This window comes from Microtus oregoni, unplaced genomic scaffold, assembly GCF_018167655.1.
Source record: "Microtus oregoni isolate MIOR12 unplaced genomic scaffold, Mior012 000054F_ref0000373, whole genome shotgun sequence".
NCBI classification, from domain to species: Eukaryota; Metazoa; Chordata; class Mammalia; order Rodentia; family Cricetidae; genus Microtus; species Microtus oregoni.
Window position 1 is genome coordinate 7,564,131 of NW_024543830.1, and position 25,835 is coordinate 7,589,965.

Below are 25,835 nucleotides of genomic sequence, written 5' to 3' on the forward strand. Positions count from 1 at the left end.
GTGTTTAAGTTATATAGGGTGGTAAGTATGGTTCTATTTGGACTCATCTACATCCAGATGACCAGAACCATTTGTTGAAGATGCTTTTTTTCCCAGTGTATGTTTATGGCTTTTAGAAAATCAAGTGTCTATAGGTGTGTGCAATTGTCTGAGTCTTCAACTAGATTTAATGTTCAATGTGTCTGTTTCTGTCAATACCACGCTGGTTTTATTACAACAGCTCTGTAGTACAGTTTGAAATCAGGGATGGTGATGCTTCCTGTAGTTTTCAATTATTCAGGATTGCTTTTAGCTGTCATTATTTCCATATGAAGCTGAACACTGTCCTTTCAATTTCTGTGAAAAATTGTGTTGAAATTTTATTGAGGATTGGATCAAATCTGTGGATTGCTTTCAGTAGAATGGCCGTTTTTACAATATTAATCTTGCCAATCCATGAGCATGGAGATCTTTCCATCTTCTGATATCTTCAGTAACTTGAAGATTTTATCACGTAAGTAAGTCTTTCACTTGCTCGGTCAGAGCATAACCCCAAGATATTTTATATTATTTGAGGCTATTGTAAAAGGTGTCATTTCCTTGATTTCTCAGTCCATTTGTCATTTGTATATAGGAGGGCTACAGATAAAAATAAACAAATCACTGTTTTCTAACACAAAAATTTAGCAGTGGCACTGCTTTACATTCTTAGAAATCTTGTCAGCATCAAAACCACGGAATTCTTGCGATCTGCTGTTCTAAAGTAAGTACCATCATAAAGCCTCTGAGAACTCTGCTCTGTGCCCATTAGAGTGAGCTAGCAAGGCAATGACAATGTCTGTGCACTTCCTGGGCTCCACACAGAAGCACAATAAATCGCTACCATCATTCTCTCATAGCCTGCTGGCCCCAGCAGTAGCAGGGTTGGCTCCTTCTGGAGGCTCCAGGTGACACACTTTTCTAAGTGTCTAGATGCAAGTATTAGCATTGCTCCATCCTTTGCCTCTTTTACATACTACATGCCTTGTCAGCTTCTCTGTGTCACCCTTTGCACGGATAGAGGCCACCCTCATCCTCAAACACTTTATATTCACAGATCATTTTACAAACAAGGTCACATTTCAGGTTCCATTAGACACAAATTTTGGAAGACAAACTCAGCATGGCCTTCCCTCTCGTCCTTATCTTAAGAAGATATAAATTCCCCACAAAGAAAAGCTCAGACCCCGAGGTATCTTTTTCTAGACACCCCTACCTCCCCAAATTTCTACCATGTAGACAGACATATTTACAACAGACCCTACCCACCATTATACAGACAGTCACCAAGACATCTGAAATGGTTTTAATGAAAAAGCTATTTTATTAGTTCATGGTTCTTCAGTTAGTGGTCAATAATAAACATGATTATCTTAAATGGAAAAGCTCTGATACAAATACTCTGCCATAAATATGAGACACTTCTGAAATGCCTATTTCAATTCAAATAAACCAAATACACAATCAAAAAATATTTTTTTGCTCTTGTTACAATATAAAGGCTCAATTCTGAAGAACACAGATTTTTAAACTAAATCTGCCCAGTCCAAAGGATGGAGCCAGAACACACAGCCATGTTGGATTTCTTCAGCTCGGCTGACAGCTGAACCCGAAGATGTACAACACAATCATTTTTGGTATTTTTAAGATGCCAACTCCACCACAGCTTAGTTTACATGTTCCTTAGAGTTTAGGGGAAGCAGGAAAACCCACAGCCTTTCAGTTGCTAAGTCAGCGTTAAAATCATCTTCCTCCTGTTTCTTCGTTTCCTCTTCTTCTCTTCCAAGAGACCAGTAGCTTCAGCAAAAAATATCACTTCACTCTTTGCTTCACACTCTCTCTTGAGATAATCGAGACCCGCCATGTTGAAGCCAATGACATCCTAGCGAGGAACATAGAAAGGAAATGAAATTCTTTGCTGTTGTTAATGCAAGAGGCTTTTGAGAATGTGTTGTAGTTCTTCCCCTCTCTAAGGACTCTTGCTGTTAGTGTTTTAAAAGTTCTGTTTACACTAATACAGAAAGTAACCCTAAGTAGAGGGTTATGTCTGGTGTTGTGACAGACAGGGCCTAGCATATGTCACCTTTAGAGCACATGTCTGTAACAGACGCTTACCTGGACTTGCCTGACTTTTGAAATAGTTGTTTCCTTTAGTTTCTCTATTACAGGCACGAGCATCTGGTTGCTGGTGATCTGGCCAAAGTGAATCCTAAAAGAAAAAGTCATGCTGCAGAGAGGACATAGCCCAACCAATCACCCCTAGAAACAGTAAACTATGACAAGATATAGATCCAATTCACCATTATGAGAGTAAAATACAGGCTTCTAACAAACCCAACCAACAAAAACAATAACAAAAATCACCTAAGTTTCCCACCAGTCAGTCTGATAATTTGAAAAATACTATACTAAACCTGATAATACATACACATCTTTTCTCAGAAATCTACCACACAACCAGAGAAATCCTGAATATGGAAATCTCTAGAGACAAGATGGAATCTAAGAAACAATGCTAACTGACATGGGGATTGAGAGAGAGATAGCTCAGTGAGTAAGGTGCTTCCCATACAAGCATGAGGACCTGAGTTCTAACCTCAGCACTCATGGTAGATCATCATTTTAATCCTTGCCTTGAGGCAAGACGGCTATTAATTTGGCCAGCTTAGTTATACAGTGAGTCCAAGGTCAGCCCGGGCTAGAATGAAATCCTGCCTCAAAACAACCTAATAAGGCCAGCTATGGTGGCATATACCTGCAATCCTAGCCTTCAAAATGTAGAGGCAGGCAAATCTGAGGCCAGCCTGGTCTACATGTTACATGGCAGGCAGGGAAATACAGCGAGATCCTGTCTCAAAACAAGCAAAATCAAATGCTTAAGTCATTTCACCAAGTATCTGTTTAAGTATTTGTAAGTCCTTTAGTTCCCTTCCTGTGTCCCCTCCATTTCCTGCAGACACCCAGAGAAATTATTTGGCTATTCTTTAAATATTGTGAGCACAAAGCTCAGCTTAAGCTCAATAGTTTAAAAGCAAAATGAATGGAGTAAACTGGCTAGGGAACAAGCTACCTAGCATCACTGTAGACCGCATCCTGAGCTGCAGCTTAGGTCTCATGTGACTTTGAAAAGTGGGTCACTGCGATCCTTGTTTTAAAGGTAAGCACTATTTTGTAACAGTCTGATACTGAAACAAGGAACTTTTAATCCCCAAGCAGTGCAAGCTTCAGCTAGCCCACAACAGAGGTAGTCTGGCTGAATAGACAGTATTTGTGAAAACGTTACCTGAGGAGAAAGAAGAGACAGCGGCACAGAAGCTCGATGTCTGTGCCCGTCTGGATGAATTCGTTGAGTAGGCTGAGAATGTCGGGGACATAGGAGAAGGGCAGCACAAGCAGAGCCTCTTCCAGCTCACTGAGGAAAAACAAAAACCGCACTCCTCAGACCATCAGCTACCCATCTTCCCCTTTACTGTTTTTCCTGCTTCTATATTCGAGTAGATTCTATCCATTAATATTCACCTACACTCAAAATGATTCTTCTAAACATCTTTCATATATAATATTTTACCTGTTTAGGTAGTATTTTAGTCCCTGAATGAGGAAAATATAAGTATTACAGAAAAATTGTTCACAAAGCCATGTAGAAAGTTCCCTTCTATTCCAACTTCATGATGCTTCTCTCACGATATACATGCACGCATACTGTTACACTGAATTTATGTATTGTATGTGTGTGTGTATATACACACACATGTATATATACGCATAGTGTGTGAATACTCTATGCATATATTGGCTGTATGTATACGGATGTACAGTATGTATGTGCATCTGTATTTCAGGGCTTTAGAGTTTATAATGATGACTGTGCGATTGAGTGATTCGCACACTGCTCCTTAACCATTTTAATTTTGTTTCTTCTAAAACGAGTTCCAGTACCATGTCAATTCCAATTAGAAATCTTAAGAGGATTTCAGTTCAGATAGGAAATTTCTTCCTTAATTGAAGAACTCTCACCCTTCAGAACAGAACCCTCCCATCTTGGAATGGGTTACTGCACTCCATTATCAAGTTCCCTTTACATTCCTTTAGTGAAAGCTCAGTATTATCCTTAGAAGTCTTTATTCCTTTTTTATGAGAGCTACATGTACAATTTAGGAAAATAAACTTCAGTATCTCAAATTCTAAGAACCAATCAGACTGATTACCCCAGAACACAAAGAAAGAAGACCAACTGAAACTTCACATACTTGTTGACTGTAACTTTTAATCAAATGAATATGTTAAAAGGATATTAAAATATTTAATAAGAGCACAGACACATATATAAACTTGTTTGTTGAGGCATCATTGATAATAGCAAAAAGAAATGCAGCAAACAATGATACTTCCTTGTACTGTAGGAAATGCTCAACAACCCCATGTGTTTTTGAAAAATATTAATAATGTGAACAAATGTTCAAGGCCAATGTGAGCAAGAATAAGACACAAACCTATACAGTGATTCCCTGGAGCATGAGTGGCCCAACTCGTTAGTACGTTTACGATTCCAATTGTGTATACACACAAACTAAGTGGAACAAATACACAACAGAACAGGTTCTCAGGTGGCATCTGATTGATTCTTTACTATTTTATTACCTATAATATTTGTCCTTTAAAATATCCTTCATACTTCAGCAGCTTCCTGTTTTTTATACTTAAAAATGTATTTCAAAAAAAAGAAAGATTTATTTATTTATTATGCATACAATGTTCTGCCTGCATGTATCCCTGCAGCCCAGAAGAGGGCACTAGATTTCATTACCGGTGGTTGTGAGCCACCATGTGGTTGCTGGGAATTGAACTCAGGACTCAGTACTCTTAACTGCTGAGCCATCTCTCCAGCCCCCTAAAAATGTATTAGAATGAATTGTTTTCCATTACATTTTTGACAAAATGAAAAGGAAGGTGAGTATCAGCTCCTACGTCTACTCCCCTCTCAGACACCCATGACTCTCCCAGGAGCTCCAGCAGCACAGGGACTTACCTAGACTTGACCCCTTTAATGACCTCTAACACATACGCTGAAGGCTACGAAGGAAGGACAGCAGCATTAGTGAATCTCTCGTGCTTTCCACCAGGGTCTAACATGGCAGGGCTGTGAGGGCTTGGAGTTAGCCAGATTTGGGGTTATAATTAAGTTATTTCCTTTATTGGCTGTACGTCCTTGTAAGCTAGGACCATTTCATATCTATACCACGAAGATCTTCTAAGATTATTATAATGAACAAGACATGAAAGTAAAATAGCCAACAATTAGCAATTCCTAGATAGACATATTCTCCTGTTACATCTCCTCCCTTCTTCAACTGGTCCTCTAAAGATTTACGTCTGAGTTCATTTAAACGAACACCTCTTCAGAGGTTGTGATTCTGAGCATAATGATGTACTTAAAGGTGGAAGAGGCGGGCTGGTGTAACACACACCCCTTGGGGAAGAGGCGGGCTGGTGTAACACACACCTCCTGGGGAAGCTGGCTTCATCAGTAGCCCTCTGAGACACAAGCTATTTTAGAAGACACCAAGATGCAGGAAAGACCCCCCAAATCACAATGCCTTTCATGTATCTGAAGTTAACCCTTGAACCACTAAGGAGAGAAACAGACATTGTACTCACCGAAATATTGCCATAAGCCATCAGGATGGGGTTGACAGGAAGAGGAACCTATGAAGAAGTTATTAAGCCCCAGTCATTAAAAATAGGTTTGACGAAGTTTGTTGCAGATGGAACATCAGTGGTATTTTAAAACTTTGAAAAAGATCCAAACACCAAAAGGAATACCAAAAAAGAAATCATGCCTTGCAGTTCTGAATGGATGGATGAATTGAGTACATTTTATCTAACGATCTGAAGCTGATATCCTGTTCTGCAAACTCATGTATGAACACACATTTATAGTCATCACCTTGGTCTGTTATTTCCCATCCTTCCTTGTTTATACAGAAGCCTCTTTGCTCCCATAGTTCCTCTACTTCTTTTAATCCGTGAATTACAGTTAAATCTGAAATGACCTTCAGAATTCTTTTGTAAAGATTCCCTAGAGCATAACTTGCTGGACAGGCTCACCTCTTTCCCCGCTGCCCTACAAATGGCTCTGTGTTCTTTTATTTTTGCAGTTTCTTCTCGGTACAACTCGATGGCTTCCATGATCCTCTCAGCCTACATAGAAGATGGCAAAGGAAGAGATCATTCCAACACACACCCACCGGCCCACGACTCAGAAACAGGAAGGCCTGGCTAGTGACAGCTGAATTGGCTTAATAAAGACATGCCAGTTAGAGTGCAACGCAGCATTCAGGTCTCAGTATTTTTCCTTATTTTTAATTTGTAAGAAAGAGACAAAATACCAGGCTCAGATGAGACCACACTGGTCGGGACACACCAGAGCAGCTCCTGGGAACACCAAAGGTGTACTCTCAGGAGGAGACGCGCCTTCCTCACTAAGAGCTACACCTGGTCAGATGGTAGACCAAGGGCATCAGACAAAGGTGATGACTGGTGCCTTTGTGCCACCCAGGGCTATGCGGCTGGCATAGGGTAAGGCTTTTACTAAAAAGTCAGAATCCTCTTAACAAGATGATACAGCACTCTGCCAACTTACTGCTTTGACTGTTTCAATCGTTTTCTTCCCAGCGAAGTAACTGTCACCTTGAGTCTCTCCTGGAACCTGCCAGAAACAAAGAAATAACGAGATGGGTATTGTACAAAAATGCCACAGTCACTGTCTCCCACTGAGGACAGGCACAATATTAAATGTTTTATTTGTATCATCATTAGCATTATCCTGCAAATGTTCATAAAGTATCCAATTTCTCAATCTTTTTATCTAAATCTTTGTTTTGCTCAATAATTATAATTTCTTATAAAGTTTCATTCCAAAAAGAAGAAGGCATCTAATGATGAGAATCTTCATACAAGCTGGCCACAGAACTGACTTTATAACTGAATAAAACATTACATTAGCTGGCAGGGCCTCTGGCATCTAATCTCAGTTCCTCTCTCATTATAAGTTCTTGAAATTAAGCAACTCCAGTATCCCCAAAAGATTGACTTACTGCTGGCTGGTCTTCTTTGGCCACACTCTCTTCATACTCTGCTTCCCTTTGCTGCCAAGAGACACACAGAAGTTATACTGAGGGAAAAACAGATCCTGCAGAGCGAAGGAAGCAGTGGAAAGGGCTTCTTTGAGAGCATCAGGATGCCAATGGCACCTGTGTCAACCTGGCTGTGGGGAACAGCTGGCTCTGGCCTTGTAAACACCTCCTGTGTGAGCGTGACTGCACTGGACAGGAAATGTCAGCAGGGACAGTCTATAAGCTATGCCCATCAGACCTGAAAACAAACTTAAAGGTCTTACCATTTCCCTTTCTTCCTCAAGAATAAGAGGCTCCCTCGTTCTCTCCCAGAGTCTCAGAGACTTGTCATGAGATGCTGATACAACGTAGTCTCCACTGGGGCTGACAGCCAAGCACCATATTTCCTGGTGGTGCCCCTGGACAATGGAAAACCAAACCGACGCAAGGAATTACAACTTACTTATCATTTACTACCTGCTTATGCTAGTGGGCACGGTAAGCATTCACAGAAAGTTCCAAAAGCACTGATCAGGCATAGCAGGCGAGGGTTACCTCCAGCGTTTGGATGTGCTCAAACTTGTCTGCATCCCACTGCTTGATCTTGCGGTCCTTCCCAGCGGTGAAGAAGAGGTGAGACTTAGGTACAAACCGTAGGTGCATCACACTAAGAGTGGAAAGAGGTAGGTGTCAGGAATGCCAGGCCAGTAAGCTAGGCATGCTTACAGTAGCTGGAAATGCCTATTCCCTGGGACTTTCAGTTTATCACTACCTGAGACCATCAATAGATCCTTTCCCAAGACTACACCCACCTGTCATCGTGTGCGAAGAGAGACCTGTGGCAGTCCCCAAAGTCCAGACCCCAGATTTTCACATTTCTGTCAGCAGAGCCGGTTGCTATTAGCGCTCCATCCTAGGGCACAGAAACAACATATTATTTAATGTTTCATTAAACTAGACAAAAGCTAAGCAGAACATTTAACTCATTTCTTTAAAAACATTAAAATAGGGCAAGAATTTTCTTTACCCAGAATACCGTGCTCGGACCTCTAGAGCTTCTTAGAGCTTGGTATGAACTCTGACCCTGTCACAGGAGAATGCAACAGTGCTGTGCTTAACGTCAGCTATCTGTTCATTCAGTTAAATAAGAAAGGGGGCCCTCTCATCTCTGGAATGAGATTTGTGGAGAGAGCAGGAAAAGTAAAGAGAAAACGCGGCTGGAAAAGACCCTACTAGAAGGTTTATGACCTAGCCTTCTATCCCACACCCCACCACTATTCTCTCATGCTTAGGTTCAAGTGGCTGTGTTAATACAAGGATCTTACAGCTATGGGCTCCACTAGTTCCCTTTTGGTGCAAAGTAGACACTTTTCAAATACACATTCTCACTTGTAGTCATTAGGGGGAAATGCGACAGACTATAGAGAGCAGAATTTTATATTCAAATCCTCACCAATGTCATCCTACAGCAAAGGGACGCTGGCTGTAAAGCCATTGGTTTTAGGATGGTCTCCTAATCATGGAGTTTAGAGCAGCAACCTGCCAGAATCACAGTGGGTAATTTGGAGGACTTAGATAGTGTTTATGCTATGATTGGAATACAGACTTGTGACTTTTTGGAGGAAGGGGTAATGAACTCAACAGAATGGTGCAAGTGCTGAACAACCAAGTAGCACACTGAGAACTGAGAGAAGCGTTTGGTTTGGAGAAGACAACCCACAAACTTTACTTACATGGGAGATGTCCATGCATATAACAGGCAGTTTGTGTCCATACAGTGAGAGAAAAAACTAAGCATAAAGAAAGAATAGAAATCACTCATGTTTGTCTACAAAATACAAGTGGTTACACATGGTGCCAAATATAAATTTATAATGCTAAACACATTTCTGGGCTGCCTGCTAAGATCACTTGTGTCTACTATGCAGACCTTACATGTATTTGTCATGAACACTAAAGCTCAGTGAAGAAAGTCAGGTTCCCCCAAACTTACACCTCAGAGTCTGCCCACACAGTATGGATCCCTGAGACAATTATTCTGAGGCCAGTGCAGTCCTGAGACTTTGGGTATGGGACCCATTAGTCGAACTTAAAGCTGTTAGCTATGACAGGACAGGGCTTTCTGTCTACAGATCTTCTGAACACATGAACTAGAGCTTGTTTTAAACCAAACGACAAACTCTGTAACACAATTGGTGTCTCTAATACCCTTAAGTTCTGATAAACATATTTTTAGAAATATACTATTGCTGGGTATCGTCCAATTTTTTACCCTTATACTGAAAATAGATTCTTTTCTCACATAATATCCTGATTAGTTTCTCCTCCCATCAGATCCACTCCCCTTCTTTCTCTCACTAGAGAACAGACATCTAAGAGATAATAAGAAAGTGTAACACAATAAAAATTGACTAAAACAAAACAGCCACATTAGATCATCCCAAATTCCAAGGTCACACAGAAAGATGATTCCCAGCCAGAACCACTGTACCTTTAAAGTGTCAACATAGAAAACCTTCACAGTGCAGTCCAGCAGCGACACAGCCAACAGCTTTTGATTGGGGGAGTAACTGACACACAAGACATCCTCGTCTAGCTGCAGGGTTCGGGTGTGCTTCACAGAAAGTCTACCCAGACAGCAGCAAGGAAGAAGTGACAGATGAGAACTCCACAGACACAGTTCCAAACCTGACCCAGAGACACACAATGACAGCTCTCCCTTCATTCCAAAGCCCCACACAAACGTCCGCTCACCTCTTCTGGGTACTGTTCTTGTCTGTCACCAGCTCAAAGTCCCAGAACTTGACAGTTTTATCAGCACCACCTGTCACAAAGCCACGCTGAAAATTAAATGACACGTCAGTTAAAAACCAGTGTAGCCCCAAAACTCTGCTGAGCACACATCAAAAGAGCCTCAAACTCTCTTTACTTAACAGAGGCTGACAAGAATGAAGAAAAGTGTACCCACGCCCCACTGGGGCGCTGCCAGACCTCATTTGACAATTCCAGCCCTGACTAACAATGACAGGCATGATTGCTGAAGTCCTAGGTCACATCTTGTCACCATCATTAAGAAAAGCCTCTAAGGTATAGGATGGCGTTTCTTTTATTTCTATTTTTTCAACTTCACCTAAGAGAGAAGCCAAACAAATTTGCTACAAAGCAGTAAGATTAGTTTAATACACATGTATCAAGTGAGTAGTCCGTTTCCAGTGTTCACCTCAGAAACATACGCACCATTCCTGCAATGTCCCTGCTTTAAGCACCTTTGCAAGGGTTTCCCAAATACAGAAAAATCAACTGCGGTCTCTGCTGTCCCATCTCATAGTACACATACCCACATGTACATTATCCTAACAGTCAGTGGCTACACTAAACTCTGTATTTACTTTTTCCAAAAATACATACTTTCAGTGGATAAAGAATTGCTATCATTGAGAATATTTGGATAAATGCCAAAGTATTATCAAAAAAAAAAAAAAAAAAAAAAAAAAAAGAACCTAAGACCACCAAACTCAAAACATCAGAGCAGCACCTGGATTAGGCTCAACGTGCAGCTTTCCGGGTGAGGAAGCACCAGGAATGCAAGCACTTATTACCGAGCTATCGGGCTCAAATATTTGCTAAATAATTTCTCTAGTCATTGCTGGACTAAAGCGGGAAGGGCAAAGTGTACTTCATCCTCTGTATGTGTTCAGAAAATGTTTCCCTCTGTAAAGTACCACAAACCAATGTTTAAACATAAGCCATGCTACTGAGAATCAACAGCTGAACTACTCAGTTTTGCAATGGAAGCTACTCACCGTACAGGTGTGAAATGACATCTCTGTGAAATCTAAAGATCAGACACACAGGCGAGCCTTCTGAGACAACACTAGACAGAGCAGCCCAAGTGCCAAGGCCTAGGACTTTAAAGTCCATTGCAGTTACCTGATCTGGAGAAAGAGACATGGACCACAGAGCTCCATCATGGGCAGCTACTGTCTCCAGGAGGTTGCCCGAGGCCAGGTCAAAAAGCTGCAGATTTCCAGTCTAGGAAAGTGAACAGAGCTGTAAAGAGCACATCTACAAACTTCATGATTCATGCCCACAGAGTTTAGAAAGGCAACAACACAGGTCAACTGCTCAGAAAATGGATCCTGTCTAAATATTGTCTGTATTCCTTATCTGAAGACAGACTGCTACCCACTGAAACATGGAGTTAATGTTGGCTGAACTGCCTTCATACACAGCTATGGAAAGTACAACCTTGCAGTTCTTGACTCTGCTGCTTTCACTGGTTCCACACTTCAAAAGGGAAACACCATGGCTATAAACACATTCAAATGGAAACCTTCCTTTATTTCTTTTTGTTTTTGGTTTTTTGAGACAGGGTTTCTCTGTAGCTTTGAAGCCTGTCCTGGAACTTGCTCTTGTAGACCAGGTTGGCCTAGAACTCTAGAACTCACAGAGATCCACCTGCCCCTGCCTCCTGAGTGCTGAGATTAAAGGTGTGTGCCACCAACGCCCAGCTTAAAAATACTTCTCAAAACACCCCACAACTGAATCCAGTCATAGCACTTGGAAGCTAAGATAGACGAATCATAAGTTTGAGGCAGCCTGGGCTACAAAGAAAATCTCTGTCTCAAGACCAACACATGACCCTAAATCCTTATTCCATTCTGCTCTCACTACTTGCTTTCGCTGGGACCAGTCTGTTTGTTTGCACTCCAAAGTAAGGCTAACAGGGCTAAAGGAACCTTTCAAAGGTTGCAAAGAGACTAAGTGCTGGAGTATGGGGCCCTGCCATGCCATCATTGCTTTACAGGTGAAGCAGCATTCTCTGAGAGGTTTGGAAGACAATCTGAATCCAAATCCATGTCGTATCATGGCTGTCCCAAACTGACAACAATCTAAGAATAAAGACCTGGTCAGGATGTCATGGCTTTAGAATACCATGTTCTGTCAAACCTGATAATATATTTATTTTATTATTTGCAACTAATATATCTTACCATCAATTAAACATAATTACATACATTTATAAGATGCATGTCAGGATAATCATCAAAATGCTGATGGCAGTTACCCCAATGACTTTAATGCCTTTTTTTGTAATTTGACAGATGATTTGATTTTTTTTAAACAAGAAAATAAAATTGTAGAAACACCAAAAAGGTCAATAAATTATCTACCTCTAATAAATTAATTACCAACATGTTCTAAAAAATCCAACTTCTTGAACATCTTTTGAGCTGCTGACAAATAAGCCCAGCTTTACCTTTGTTCCTATGACCACCTGCCTGTCACCAGGAACGAAGAAGGAGCAGAGGGCATATTCACAAGGCATTGTGCGGATACACTGCAGGGTAGACCTGCGGGAAGAAGGGACATGAGTTCACGATAAAGCAACGTTTCCCACCTTAGAAGTACGTGTTTCAGTGCACTGAGCCACACATAGAGATTGACATGACAAAAAACAAGTCTAACTCTTGGCTTACATTCATCTTAGTCACAAAAGAGACCATACAAAAGCAGAGGAAAGCAAGGTATCGGCTGGGTTCCATAGAGCCCAGCCTCCAAGGCCTAGGAGAGAAGAGCTTAGAATTTCAGGTTGAAATGTCTTGTCTTATCTTTACCAATATCTAAAAATTAATTTTATTATTATTACTCTTAATTTATGCACATGCATATTTAGCCTGCATGGATGTCTGTGTACCACAGACATGTAGTGCCCTCAGAGGCCAGAAGAGAGTGTCAGATCTCCTGGAACTAGAGTTACAAATGGTTGTGAGCTACCATGTGGGTGCTGGGAATTGAACCCAGGTCCTCGGTAAAGGAAGCCAGTGATGTTAACTGCTGAGTTCTCACTCCAGTCCACAAATTCATTTAATAGAATGTTAACATTTATTCAATCAGCAAATGTAGACAGACATACACCTCTTTGCAATGTTTTCGTCAACGATATACCACATACTTGGAAGTCCTGTTAAGACTATAATGGAGTAGAAAATGCCTCAGTGGTTAAGAGCACTTGCTGCTCTTCCAGAGAACCTGGGTTTGATTCCCATCACTCACATGGCAGCTCATGCCTGTTTTGTAATCAGGTTCTAGGGTATACAAATGCCCAATGCCCTTTTCTGACCCCAATGGGCTCCAGGCATGCACAAACACTTAAAAAATAAATTTTTAAAAACAATTTTTTTGCCATTGAAGTGCATTATGTGTACTTACATTTTTTAGTGAAGCTGATGTATGCAAACCTGAGCTGAAATTTATGTAAAGTGCAGCACATCGTGTACAGCATATAACACTGTTAATAACTTACTGTTCTGTTTGGTTTTTTGAGGCATGGTTTCTCTGTGTAATATCCCTTGCTGTCCTGGAACTCGCTCTGTAGACCAGGCTGACCTTCAATTCACTGATATCTATCTGCTTCTGCCTCCTGAGTGCTAGGATTAAAGGTGTCCACCACCACACCCAACTTGTTACTAATTTTTATACTTAGTATAGTCTATATAAAAATTTTTCTGTAAGGCTGAGCAGTAGTGGTGCATCTCTTTAATCCCAGCACTCATGAGGTAGAGGCAGGCAGATCTCTGAGTTCAAGGCCAGCCTGTTCTATAGAGTGAGTTCCAGGACAGCTAGGACTATTACAGAGAGAAACCCCAGCTGGGGGAGGGGGGTTCTGTAAAAAGAGTATGCTCTCTTATACTTGTCTTGGCCTTACGTACTTCCTGTTTACTATATATGGACATAGACAAACGTAATTAGTAGAGATTCACTAAATTAGCTAAATTAACATTCTATGAGAACACACAGAATACGATTCTAGATGGTGAACTAGGAAGCAACACCATCAGCATTAGAGTATTTGAATTACCCGAGGTCTTAGGGAAAGGAAGGAGGGCAGAGTGTGAGAGAGACTTCTGATGGCATCTAGACTCAGATATGAGGGTGCACTGGCTGCATGCTTCCTTCTAGCCAAATGCAGCCAAAGCTTCAAAGGAAGGAAAAACTTGGCTTATTTTACTCCAAATTTAATTTTTTTAATTTTATTTTTCCATTTTATTCATGGAGAGGAGCAGGCACGCACGCAGGCACGCACGCACACAATGCACGCACCCACACACACACGGACAGAAGAAGACTTGCAAGAGCCAGTTCTCACTTCCCACTTTCCAGAGATCAAACTCAGGTTCTTAGTGCCAAGTACTTTTACCTGCAGAGCAGTCTCACCAGCTCCACACCAAAATCTGATAGAAGCTCCATAGACCAACGCCAAAATGCACCAATTGATCTTTTAACTGAACCGTGTTTAGGTTCTTGAGAATAAAAGCCAATCATCAAGAGTACCACAAACATTTCAAAGAAAAGGCAACTCTACTCAATGGAGGTACAGGAATCATTCACAGACCTGTTCCAGATCTTAACGGAATCAGCTGCGGCTGAAAGCATAGCTATGTTATCAGAGCTGAATGACAAAGTGCGCACGTCACTGCGGTGGCCTCCAATGGTGATCCTGCTTGTCCTGATAGGCTGAGGGGTCGGCAGGGATGCATTGAGTGAATATAATTCCACCAGGTTATTCTGCAGCAGGAAGACTGCCTTTAACTCTCCTTGAGGTGAATGAATCAGGTCAAAGGATCTGCAAGGCAGAGTCATCACAAACATTCCAGCTACTGTCTTGGCTCATGAAGTCAACATTTCCTAAGAAAAGCTTATGTCAATCTACGGTTTAACCGTGCACACAGAACTTTAGATATAATACTGTTCTGGGTATTGAGCAGCAGTAGAGCACAGGCTTTAAAATTTTTTATTGCTTTTACTTATTTGAATGTGTATGTGTGTACACATGTATATGGGCCACATGCGTGTGGAGCTCAGGACAACTTGAAGGAGCCCGTTCTCTTCTTCTCCCACATGGGCCCCAGGGACCAAAGAAGGCTGTCAGGCATGGCAGCAAGCACCTTTCCCTACACCTGCTGAATCATCCCAGAGACCCACAGCATAGGATTTTAAAGTAAAAAATAAATAAATAAATAAATACATGAAATCTGCATTCAGCTCTTCGTTTTGACACATATTTGGCAGCCTGAAAGTATCAATAAATAATAATAAAAAAATGGTCATGTGGGCTCGTGAATGTGACATGATCACCATCTTCAAATTTAATTCACACACACACTGGCAAATATCCTGACATGCCAGGGATACTTAAGACACTAAATCTTCACTTACTTGATCTTGGAAGAAGTCTTGATATTGGCCACCCGATGGATCTCATCCTGCAGAGTCATTGAGACACTAGTTTCTGGGTCCTCCTCCCCACTGTCAGTATTCAGCCTAGAAAGGGAAACACACCTGAAATATCACCTATCAATTTTCCAGGAGATTCTCACTTTACCGACCGACACTCTGGTCCTGAAACAAACAAGCGGATGATGCTGGAGGAGTGGCCTGGCTTCCAGGGTTACCTTGAGAGCTGAGCAGACTACAGTTCACTGGTCACCCTTAGTAAACAGACTGGGAATGCAACAGGCCCATATCATCTCCTGCGATCTCTGTCACCCAAGTCTCTGCACTGAGGTGTTCCTGATGAACTTCTCTAGCTAACTCTAGAACTTCCTCAGCCAGTCTCTAAGCTGCAGTTAGTTGGACCTTGTTATGTGAACCAGAACACATCTTAAAACATTTGATGATTTTAAAAATCACCTTTAAATTTGATAAATCACTCATTAAAGACTTTCTTCTTTCTTTGGTCTTCTGTGGTATGTTTGAGTGTGTGGAGGCCAGATACCCATGTAGGATGCCTGTCTTCCTCAACTATGCTCCACTTTGAGACACTGTTTGAGTGTCTCTTAGGGAACTTGGAGTCCTTGGGTTCTGCTCCTGGTTGGCCAGCTGGCTGCACAATCGCCTGCCTGCATGTCCCTGATACTTGCACAGATATTCCCAGTGTGCCTGGAGTCTGCAGTCTATTTCTGTGAGGGTCTTAGTATGACTCAGAAGTGTGTTAGGAATAAAGAAGTATGGCTCTTTTCCATCTTCCTCTGGGAGAGGCAGCTTTGCTTCTGCCTCTCTCCCCACTTCTCTGCTTCTCCCCTTCTCTCTCTCTCTCTCTCTCTCTCTCTCTCTCTGTCCCCCCCTTCACCCTTCCTCCTCCATAACCCCCTGAATAAACATTCAACCTCACCCTGAAAAAAAAGAAGTATGAATCAAAAATTCAAACCTTGTGGTACCAGTAACCAAAAATTCTCTAGTTTTTAGCTCTAATATGTAATCAAGCCAGTGTTTTCATTAAAAGTCAGTTTTTCTATAATATATGGCTACCCAGGATGTTTTATTATCACTATTTTTTTTAAAACATACTTTGCTTTCTTTCTAGCTTTTTTCAGCTTCTTATCCATTTTCTTCTGAATTTCTGCTTTGGAAAGGATACAAAATACTTCAAGCACAGAATCATTTCCCTAGAAAGGCAAAAGGCAGGCAATGTGAGTCTAAGACAGGCAGTTTACAATTTAGCTTATACACTGCAAGAATGAAACAGCAACATTTATGTGTCTTCCCTTACTGGCTGGATCATCACGAACAAGTTCATCTCTCTGGGTTTGTTGTCTCGCCTATAAATCATGCGCCTTTAACATTGACGAGAAAAGCTAGCCTTTAATAAGTGGTCTTTAATAATAACAAATGTAGTTACTTTCGTTCATGTTATAAATGCTATGCGAGAACATTAGACACTCATTTTAATTAAATTAATTCAATTTTATATGGTGTGTGTTTTTGTGTGGGTATGTGCATAAGAGTGGAGGTGCCTGCAGAGGTCGGACGTCTGATCAGATCCCCCAAAGCTGGAGTCACAAGTGGTTGTGAAAAGGCCACATGGGATCCAAACCCAGGTCCTCTGCAAGTGCGTCACTTGTCCACTGAGCTATCATTCCAGACCCATTTTCTGAATTATTAGACACTAAAATTGAGAGGGAACAGTGTGACTGTTCTCTAAGCCTGGTACTCACGTGGCACGCAAGAATCCGGCCAGTCTTGTCCACAGCCAGGCTCACAACTCTGTCCCTTCCTTCCCGCATTATGGAGCCAGCTTTTCTGCAGGACAGGATGCGCTACAGAGGAAGCAAGTGGACATGGGGGTTAAACGTCTGCTCTGTTAAAGCCTCTGAAAAGGCATGAACTTAATATATATAGGTGACAAAACATCCCCTAAAATGATACTGGAGATGGTTAACCTAAAATCTGCCCTTTCTTGCCCGACTAACTCAGTCCAACCAAAGAAACAAAATGGATTACATCTTCTTCAGATGCTTCATCCGCCTCAAGAGCGCCATCCTCTGCTTCAGGTGTGTCCTGTGTTCTAGGACACTCTTTGATTTTCTTGGGCTCTGGTTCTTCTGGGTCATCAATCTAATTTATAAAGATGGAAGAATAAAAGTTACAAATGTCTCAGGTATGACTCTTAACCCCAATGACCTAGAAGCCTCTCAACGACTTACATCTTGACTGGTGACCTCTGATAAACTTCCTCAATGTCAGGACAAGTTTCAGAATGTATTAGAAATTGGCATTATATACAACAAAACACTATTGATTATACAATCTCCATTGACTTTCCATAGTATGAGGACTATATATGAGTAGACAATAGTACTAAAAACTAATGGCACAACTCTTCCTTAACTTCAAAGTTTTCTCTTTGTAGGAAAAAAGATATTCTAGAGCAAAAGCTTGCCACTGGTATTGGTACTGGCAGAGGCAGTGTAAGGTATATTATAGTTTCTCCTTAAACACAGGAAAAACAGACACTAGGCTAGGATATATAAAACCCATCACAATGGCTACTGGATGTATGGCTACACACTAACTCCAACTAAGCCTAAAGCTTACAACTGCCCCCCCCCCACACACATAAATTGAGAACCACTGTAAGACTCCTGAGAATATGTGTACAAAAAATGCATGCATCCTACAAAGACTGTAGTTTGAAGAGGAAGACCTCTAAAGTCCACCCAGATATGTCCATAGGTCCAGTAATACAAGGCTAAAATTCCACAACCTAAACAACATTATTACCAGAAGCTCTAAGCCATAATCTTCTCTTTTCAGCTTAAATAAACCAAAGCTAGAATGCACAATGAAGAAAAGTCTTGTTTAGAACACTCAGGTCATCAATGTAAGAATTCCTTCTATTTCATCTGATTCAATGTTTATGAGATGAACTGTGAAAACATGCAATTGGCCATGATTTGAACACAGTCATTACCTCCTGCAGATAGGCGATATCCCAGGCTCTCAGCTCACTGTCTGCAGCCCCAGTGATTAATCTCTTTTCTTCAGAAACCAGAACCAAGCCCCACACCTAGGAATAAAAAACAGCTTGATTAGTCTTTAATACTCCAAGTGGCAAAATGAAGTGTTGCAAAAGTGTACATTCACTATCCTGAACTCCCTCTGGCATTTCAAATCTAAGGAACAGTGTATTAAGGAGAGCTTTCCCAACCCACTAAGTGAAGCACTTTTCCAGTGGGGAAACTGTCCATGTGCTACTAGGATTTCTCTACTTTCCTACTGTCCTGTTCAGATAATAGCTACACAAGTACTGAGCACAATCCACGATTCGGGGTCTCAGTTGTTTTGGGCAATGTCTGGCAAATAAAAGATGCCTTATTAATGTCTACTTCATAATCCTCAGCCTTTAGCATCCAAGAATTAAACAGTGGTGACACGGCAATACTATTCCCAATAAATTTTCATAGAACTCTCTTTATTAGAATCCTTCATTATTACAAGTATGTTTTTGAATGCCTGACATAAAGGAAGGCAAAGATATTTAAACTATCCTCTGAACTTGGCTGAATAAATCTTGTTCAGGTAAACATAAAACTACCCTTTTGCTCTATGTATGCGTCTGGGAAAGGCAATTCACATATCATTAAATGAATCCACAGTTGCGGCTAATTCTTGTTTGTCAACTTGATTACATCTGGAATTAACGCAAATGAGTGAGCACACCTGTGAGGCTGTGAGGGATTTTTTTTTTTTCTGTTTTTTCTTTTCTTTTTTTTTTTTTTTTGTTTTTTGAGACAGGGTTTCCCAGTAGCTATGGAGTCCGTTCTGGAACTTGCTCTGTAGACCAGGCTGGCCTCAAACTCAAGAGATATACCTGCCTCTGCCTCCTGAATTCTGAGATTAAAGGCATGTGCCACCACCACCCGTTGGGGATTTTTTTCTTAACTAAAGCATTTGAAATGAAAAGATCTGCTTCTAATCTGGATCCTTAAAGTGGGAAGATACACATTTAATCCAGATCTTTTGAGGTGGGAAGATGCACATTTAATATGGCCACACTTTCTGCTGGCAGCCTATATAAAGGACGTGGGAAAAGGAAGCTTGCTTTCTCTTTGCCTGCTTGCTCTCACTCTCATTGGCAAATCCATCCCTTGACTGGCACTAAAGCTTCTTCAAGATCCTGGCATTCACAGATCAGCTGAGCCATCGGCCTCATGGACTGAATAACTAATAAATTCTTGGAGCATTCTATAGGTTGCTAGCCATTGTTGAGACTAGCTGGACCATAGCCTGTAAGTCATTCTAATAAATCCCCTTTATGTATATATACATACATACATACATATATATCCATTCTATAAGTTCTGTTCCTCCAGAGAATTCTAATACAACAGTCATAGGTGAGTTTAAAATAATGAACTCAAAGGTTGTAAGCCACCAAGACCAGAAAAGCTACATCTGCCACTGCTTCTTCCCAGCAAACCTCACTATCTCTCAAGACAGCACACAGATCAGTATTAGCAGTAAGAAGAGCCAAGAAAAGCCAGGGGAGAAACCATCTTTTGCCTTTTGCTTTGTCACACTTCTCTGGAGCCCCCACGTACCTCAGTCCGGTGGCCGACCATTGTTTTGAAGCAGTGCTGGTTATCAAGGTCCCACCACTTTACCATAGTATCTTTCCCACTAAAAGAAAAACCGGAAAGGAATCTTACTGGGAAGATTCACTAAACTAACAGGGATGTGAGCAACTCATTTGTTGTTTTAGAATAACACAGCAGGAATGTTGGAAGCTAGTCTGAGTGCCCTGGAAAGTGAAGAATCTCAACTCTCCCGTGAAAATAAGGAGCTCCCTCCTACACACAGAAGTGACTGCGCTCCAGAACACACGACCCATCTGCCTTCCGCCCACATCACTTACAGCACGGCCACTCTCTAGCACAGGATCTTCTGCGACCTCCCAGCTCCCTGTCACCCACATTAGCTTCTCCACACTGAAAACACCTCCTCTGTGGGGTGTCTCAAGCTGGACTCCTAATCCACATCTGTAAAAACCTGGACGTCTCCTCCAACCTGCATTAATTCAGCAGCTTCTCACACGGTCTCTGTGCCCACTGCAGCTCTCCCATCCGACAACACTGAGGTAACCTATTGTTAAAGTTGACTAACGTAATGTTTTCCACAGAATCAGGTCAGTCTCTTCTAGCATCCGTCTCAAACCCTGTTTGTTCTTATTCCCCTAACAAATCTCCACTGGGACAGAGCTTGGGGCTCTTCCTGAGCCACTATGTTTCTCTAATTACTGCCTGACAGACCTTATGCTCTTAGTCTTTCCTGAGTGAACGCCTTACAGTGGTTACAGTGGGCTGGGCCATATAAAGCTGACAATATTTGATCTCTTTTAACATAACAAAATTAAAATTTTCAAATGGTTTAACCTAACAGATGTTGATTATGCCTGTGACACATTTTCCCTCAAAAGGCAGGCTGAACTAAACACATAGCTTAGCATTCTGCCTTCGAGAGATCTAGAAAACAAACACCCACTCGACAAGAGAATCAGAAAAGAAAGTTTCAAAATGCTGTGACTCACGGCAAAACTCCAGCATTTGAGAAGCAGAAGGGGGAAAGCTGGCAGCCCGAGAGGAAGCACACGACACACTTGCATGAGCACAGCAGGGAGCAACAAGCAGCGAGGCCAACTCTTCAAAACTCTGAAATTCATCGTCTTTACCTTGTAACTAGCAGATTCCTTTCTCGTAGGAACAGAGCGTGTGTGACCGCATCCTTGTGTCCTTTGAGACGGTAGAGGCCACTCTCATTGATCACATCCCAGATAATAACATCTGTATCCTTAGGGATAAAGTAACACATAAGAAAAAAACATTCTTCTTACCACAAAAGGCCAAAGGCTATAAATAATGGGACTCAATCGCGACAGAGGCCATATACTGTCCTGTACAACTAGGAAAGCAGGCTAGGCAGCAGCCTACCCTTTCACTGAGGAATAACGAGCAAAAACTTTGGTTTACATTGTTCTAGTTGTAAATGCATGAGATTTCAGGGCTATCTTCCTAACATTTAGGTACGGCAACAGGCCCCTGTAGTCCCACCTATGAGGGAGAAAAGCTGGACAGTCCAGTAAGACCCCACATCAAAAACACATATCAAAATAAAGAGGAAAACAGAATTCATGCTATGTGCTTACTTTATAACCATCTTCTTATTTAATGCATTTTGATAGTTAAATCAGCTGTACTCTAATTTCTAGTATCACAGTTTAAATTTTATATTTTATACATATGGATCATTTCACATGCATAAATCCTTGTACATTTGTCTTAGTACATATAAACACTACAGTCTGATGTTCTTGGTTAAAGGATATGGTTATTTTTACAGTTTAGATTCACATCATTAAAGCAGTCCTTACACTGAATCTATCTATACAACTACCAAAGACATGCATGAGAAGACCAGCTTCCCACCTGTGTATCTGGGTATTATCACATTTCTGGAAATGACAGCCAATTTCCTTCCCTTCAGTGACAGAGATGTAGGTGCCCCTATCTTTTGCTGTTGGGATTAAAGGTGAGCACCAGAATGCCTGACTCTACCTCATTAACTTTCAAAAACACAGGAATAATATTAACTTTACAGAATTCACTGGCAATTATTACCATCTTTCCTTCACCGTCCCCTGTTTTATAGTTTGGGGTAGCTCTTCCACAATATGATGGGTTCCAGAGGACCTCTGTCTTATTCTTTCATTATTCAGACTTTTTTTTTTCACAGAAAACACAACAGAAAATAAGAAGCATACTCCCTCCCCCATGCAAACCCATCTTCCTCACTCTATTTCTCCCAACTGTGCACTATCTTTGTGCACCAGGTTCATGTGGTTGATATGAATGACCTGTTTCTACACAGTGTGACACCTGTCTCCGAGGCTCACCTTGGACCCAGAAGCCAGTCTGCCTCCCAGCTGATCGTACTTTAAGCTGGTGACAGCTGCTTTGTGTCCATTGAAGGTTATGTTTCCCTCACCACTGAGGAGACTGAAGATTCGGATGGACCCATCCTCGTAGCCAACAGCCAGATGCAGTCCATCTGGGGAAGGACACAAGCAAGTGACTTCTTGTTTAAGCCCCTGAAGGATAAGGATCTGAAATCATAAAAACCAATGCAGAGGAGTGAGGCATGCATGAAGACACCGGCGTGGGCATGATTTCAGTAACACAGTGAGTACCAACAGTTTACAGTCACGGATGCACAATGATAAAATCTACAAGCAGAGACAACGAGATCTTTAAAAGATATCCATTTACTCTCAAGCTTGACATTGGTAGATACATGCAAACTATGCAGACAATGAAATAAGTCACCAAACTTTTAGTGTATTTTCATAAAGGGCTATAAACCCAGCCTGGCTTTAACATAACCTCATGGCACTATAGCACTAGTGGTTTCATCCCAAGAGGCTAAGGGTAGCAACAAGTGTGCGTGTCTGTCTGCTGTCTGTCTGTATCTATCTATCTGGGTAGCAACACCTATCTAGCTATATCTATCTACCTACCTATCTATCTATCTACCTACCTACCTACCTACCTACCTACGTACCTATCTGGGTAGCAACAAGTATGTATGTATGTATGTATGTATCTATCTATCTATCTATCTATCTCCCTACCTACCTAATCTATCCATCCTCCTACCTACCTACCTACTTAATCTATCCATCCTCTCACCTCTTAGGAGTCACACAGTAAACAGGGATGAATCAAATACCTACCTCCATGTACTTAGCGAAAAGGAACAACCTCAGTCACAGTCAAAGCAGAGTTCTGTACTCTACTCACACAGTGGAATAACAGTCCTTTTGAAATCCTAATATTATACGACTGGCTGTGCACACAAGCAGAACTTGAAAAGTAGAATTTGTAAACAAAAGCAGAAGTGAGTAAGAGCTACAATAATGGCCTATGACAATTAACACAGACGACAGCTAAGAAGCAAGCTGTTGGGCTGAGATTCTCAGAATCCAGCAGAGTTTGGTGCTAGCTATCTAGAAGCAAACGGACATGATCACTTGAGGGCTCTCACACAAATTAATGCGGGCAGGTCAGTCAGGCCTCTTCCCAACCAAAGTCAGTGTCAACTTCCTCATTTCGGACTCACCTTCTCGCCTTTCCTCAAGTCCCAGATAAAAACGTGTTCGCAGGCGGGCACTGCCACATAGCGTCCTTTCTCCCCACGAAGTGTCACAAACACAATGTTACCTTTTTGGCTGCCAATCAAGCCAAAGACAGCACTAGGCACATATCTGAGATACTGTTTGGTAAGCCCCATGTTAAGGCGTCTGAAGCCACCGGGAAGGTAATCTGTGAATACAAACAAAATTCAGTTTTTGCAGTACATTGGTTCTGGAAGGCTAACAAACAGAAACCATCTCATGTGGTCAAAAGCATATAATAACTTGGTTCATGGTAAAGTACTTGCTATACAAGTATGATCTCTAGTACCGATACAAAAAGCCAGGCACAGAGAAATGTGTATATGATCCCAGCAATCAGAAGGCGGAGATACAGATCCCAGGAGCTCAGGGTCAGCCTAGCTGGACTCCATGAACTCCAAATTCTGACAGAACCTGTGTGTAGAACAGAGGAAGTCCTGGGTGAACCGTGGCCCGCTGATGTGAACAGTCATGTCAAGGACTTCAGATGCCCCAGGCCCCTAAGAGTGGCAACACCTTCCTTTGTTTACACTGAGTTTCTACTGTCACAATCACCTCTCTAACACGTAACACGAAAGCTTCAAGGCAGCCACACAACTCGCTTTTGCCCTGCCAACCGCTATCAAAATTCTGACACTGAAACCAGTCTGCTTAGGCTGAATGGTTGCATCAAAGATGACCGTAAATCCAGCTTCACTTTCTTCTCACGAGAACCGAGATTAAGCCAATAAAGACAAAGGGCTAAGAATACAGCTCAGCTTGCCTAGCATACTATAGAGTTCCTGGGTTCGACCGCCAGTGCTAAATGGGCCATCTGCGGTAGTGCACACCTTTAATCTCAGCAGCTCCATAAGAAGTCCAGGGACAGCTTTGGCTACATATGACTGTCACCCTAGCTCAAAAAAAAAAAATCAATTCTGCATTTATTCTTATTCCTCCAGTTTAACTGAACTTGCCCATTAGATACCCTTCTGGAGTATTATCAGTGGAGAACGCATACAGCACGCTGGGGCTCGGGGACTCCCACATCTCTATATCTAGGTCCATGTATCTATGTCTATGAAGAGTTCCAAGCATCTATAGAGCACCCCCTCTCGAGTACCTTACAGGACTACCTTACTTCCTAAATCCCTCATCTCATTTTACTTTAAGGTTTTAGAGTTTCTAGTAATCTTTGACTCATTAAAAAAAAAAAAAGATAGTGGCAAGGCTAGAGCTCCAGAAGTACAGTAAATGATTTATTGGGCAAAACACATGCAGTTCTTTAACAACATGCAGTACCTTCATTAGCAGAAGCAAAACAGTAAGTGTCTAGTACATTGAAAATGTGTCACAAAAATTCTCTTCGATAACAGAAGTAACAGAAGAGACAATTATTCTTATCCATTTTACAGACAAGGATGCTGAACAAGTAGCTCAAAATCAACCAGGAAGCGCCAAAGCCATGCTCCATTATAGCCAACCTAACTTCATATTTTTTGCTGCTAATCACCATGCTAAACACGTCTCTATGTCTGTCATCTCCTTTGACTGTTTCCCTGAAGAGCATCCGTTTTTCTCTGCGCAGCACTTTTATTCCCAGATTGTCATCACTGAGTTGCTCCACAGTTTGCTACCTAGCACTTCACTTCCGTGTTTTTCCTTCGAAGTCGTAGAAGCCCTCAACTTACCCTTTTCAAATGCACCGCCCAGGGTTATAAAGGGCTAAGCTGTTAGCCAAATGCAGGATCCACAGGGAGCCAGTTACTTTAACCAGCCGCGTATTTTTCAAATAACTTCTCGTTTCCCTTCCTCCGACCTTGTCATTCTCACGTAATTCCCTTACCTACTCTCCTATTGCATATCACCCCCCACCCCTCAACCCCAGGAAAGTAAGGCAGTTCCGGCGGCCTCGCACTCGCAAGCTCCGGAGCAGTGGGCGGACTCCGGGTTCTGTGGTGCAAACGGCCGCGGACACAGGACTCCCCCGCGGACACAGGACTCCCCCCCCGGCCACCCTGGTGCGCACAGCACGGAGCCCTCCACTGCGTCCGCCCATCCAGAGCACCACAGCGTAGGGAACCGCTCCCCGCAATCTTCAACCAGCCAGCAACACTTACCTCCACGAGGCTACAGCAGGCAGCACCGCCCTCGGACCCGCCCCTTCCGGTCCGGTTGGTAGTTTCTTCCGCCCGGCGTTCCCCCTACCTTCT

The 25,835-nt window shown here is 42.0% G+C and overlaps 1 protein-coding gene across 2 annotated transcripts; it reads right to left on the minus strand.

Annotated features, from left to right (window-relative positions):
* Positions 1 to 1,319: 1,319 nt before the first annotated feature.
* Positions 1,320 to 25,784, minus strand: Wdr3 (WD repeat domain 3). Of its 2 annotated transcripts, none has more exons than XM_041638020.1 (27): positions 25,743 to 25,784; positions 23,589 to 23,791; positions 22,366 to 22,575; positions 21,145 to 21,263; positions 20,018 to 20,096; positions 18,388 to 18,483; positions 17,418 to 17,531; positions 17,132 to 17,233; positions 16,485 to 16,582; positions 15,354 to 15,458; positions 14,530 to 14,760; positions 12,394 to 12,487; positions 11,064 to 11,165; positions 9,888 to 9,973; positions 9,625 to 9,760; positions 8,867 to 8,923; positions 7,946 to 8,046; positions 7,689 to 7,800; positions 7,418 to 7,552; positions 7,116 to 7,166; positions 6,662 to 6,727; positions 6,127 to 6,219; positions 5,677 to 5,724; positions 5,048 to 5,091; positions 3,302 to 3,430; positions 2,134 to 2,227; positions 1,320 to 1,900 (listed from the first exon to the last, which is right to left on the minus strand). In XM_041638020.1, the coding sequence occupies exons 2-27, from the start codon at positions 23,757 to 23,759 to the stop codon at positions 1,745 to 1,747; spliced, it is 2,829 nt and encodes a 942-aa protein (XP_041493954.1). In that variant the 5' UTR covers positions 23,760 to 23,791; positions 25,743 to 25,784; the 3' UTR covers positions 1,320 to 1,744. The 2 variants fall into 2 exon arrangements, with proteins under 2 accessions (XP_041493954.1, XP_041493955.1); XM_041638021.1 differs by lacking the exon at positions 25,743 to 25,784 and adding an exon at positions 25,314 to 25,563.
* Positions 25,785 to 25,835: the final 51 nt, after the last annotated feature.

Excerpts from the sequence above, each read along its gene's own strand:
- Wdr3 (XM_041638020.1), bottom strand. The coding sequence starts at position 23,759 with ATGGGGCTTACCAAACAGTATCTCAGATATGTGCCTAGTGCTGTCTTT. Across the intron at positions 22,576-23,588 it reads ACTTGAGGAAAGGCGAGAAG|ATCCTTATCCTTCAGGGGCT; the intron begins GTGAGTCCGAAA and ends TTATGATTTCAG. Across the intron at positions 9,761-9,887 it reads AAGAACAGTACCCAGAAGAG|ACTTTCTGTGAAGCACACCC; the intron begins GTGAGCGGACGT and ends CTGTCTGGGTAG.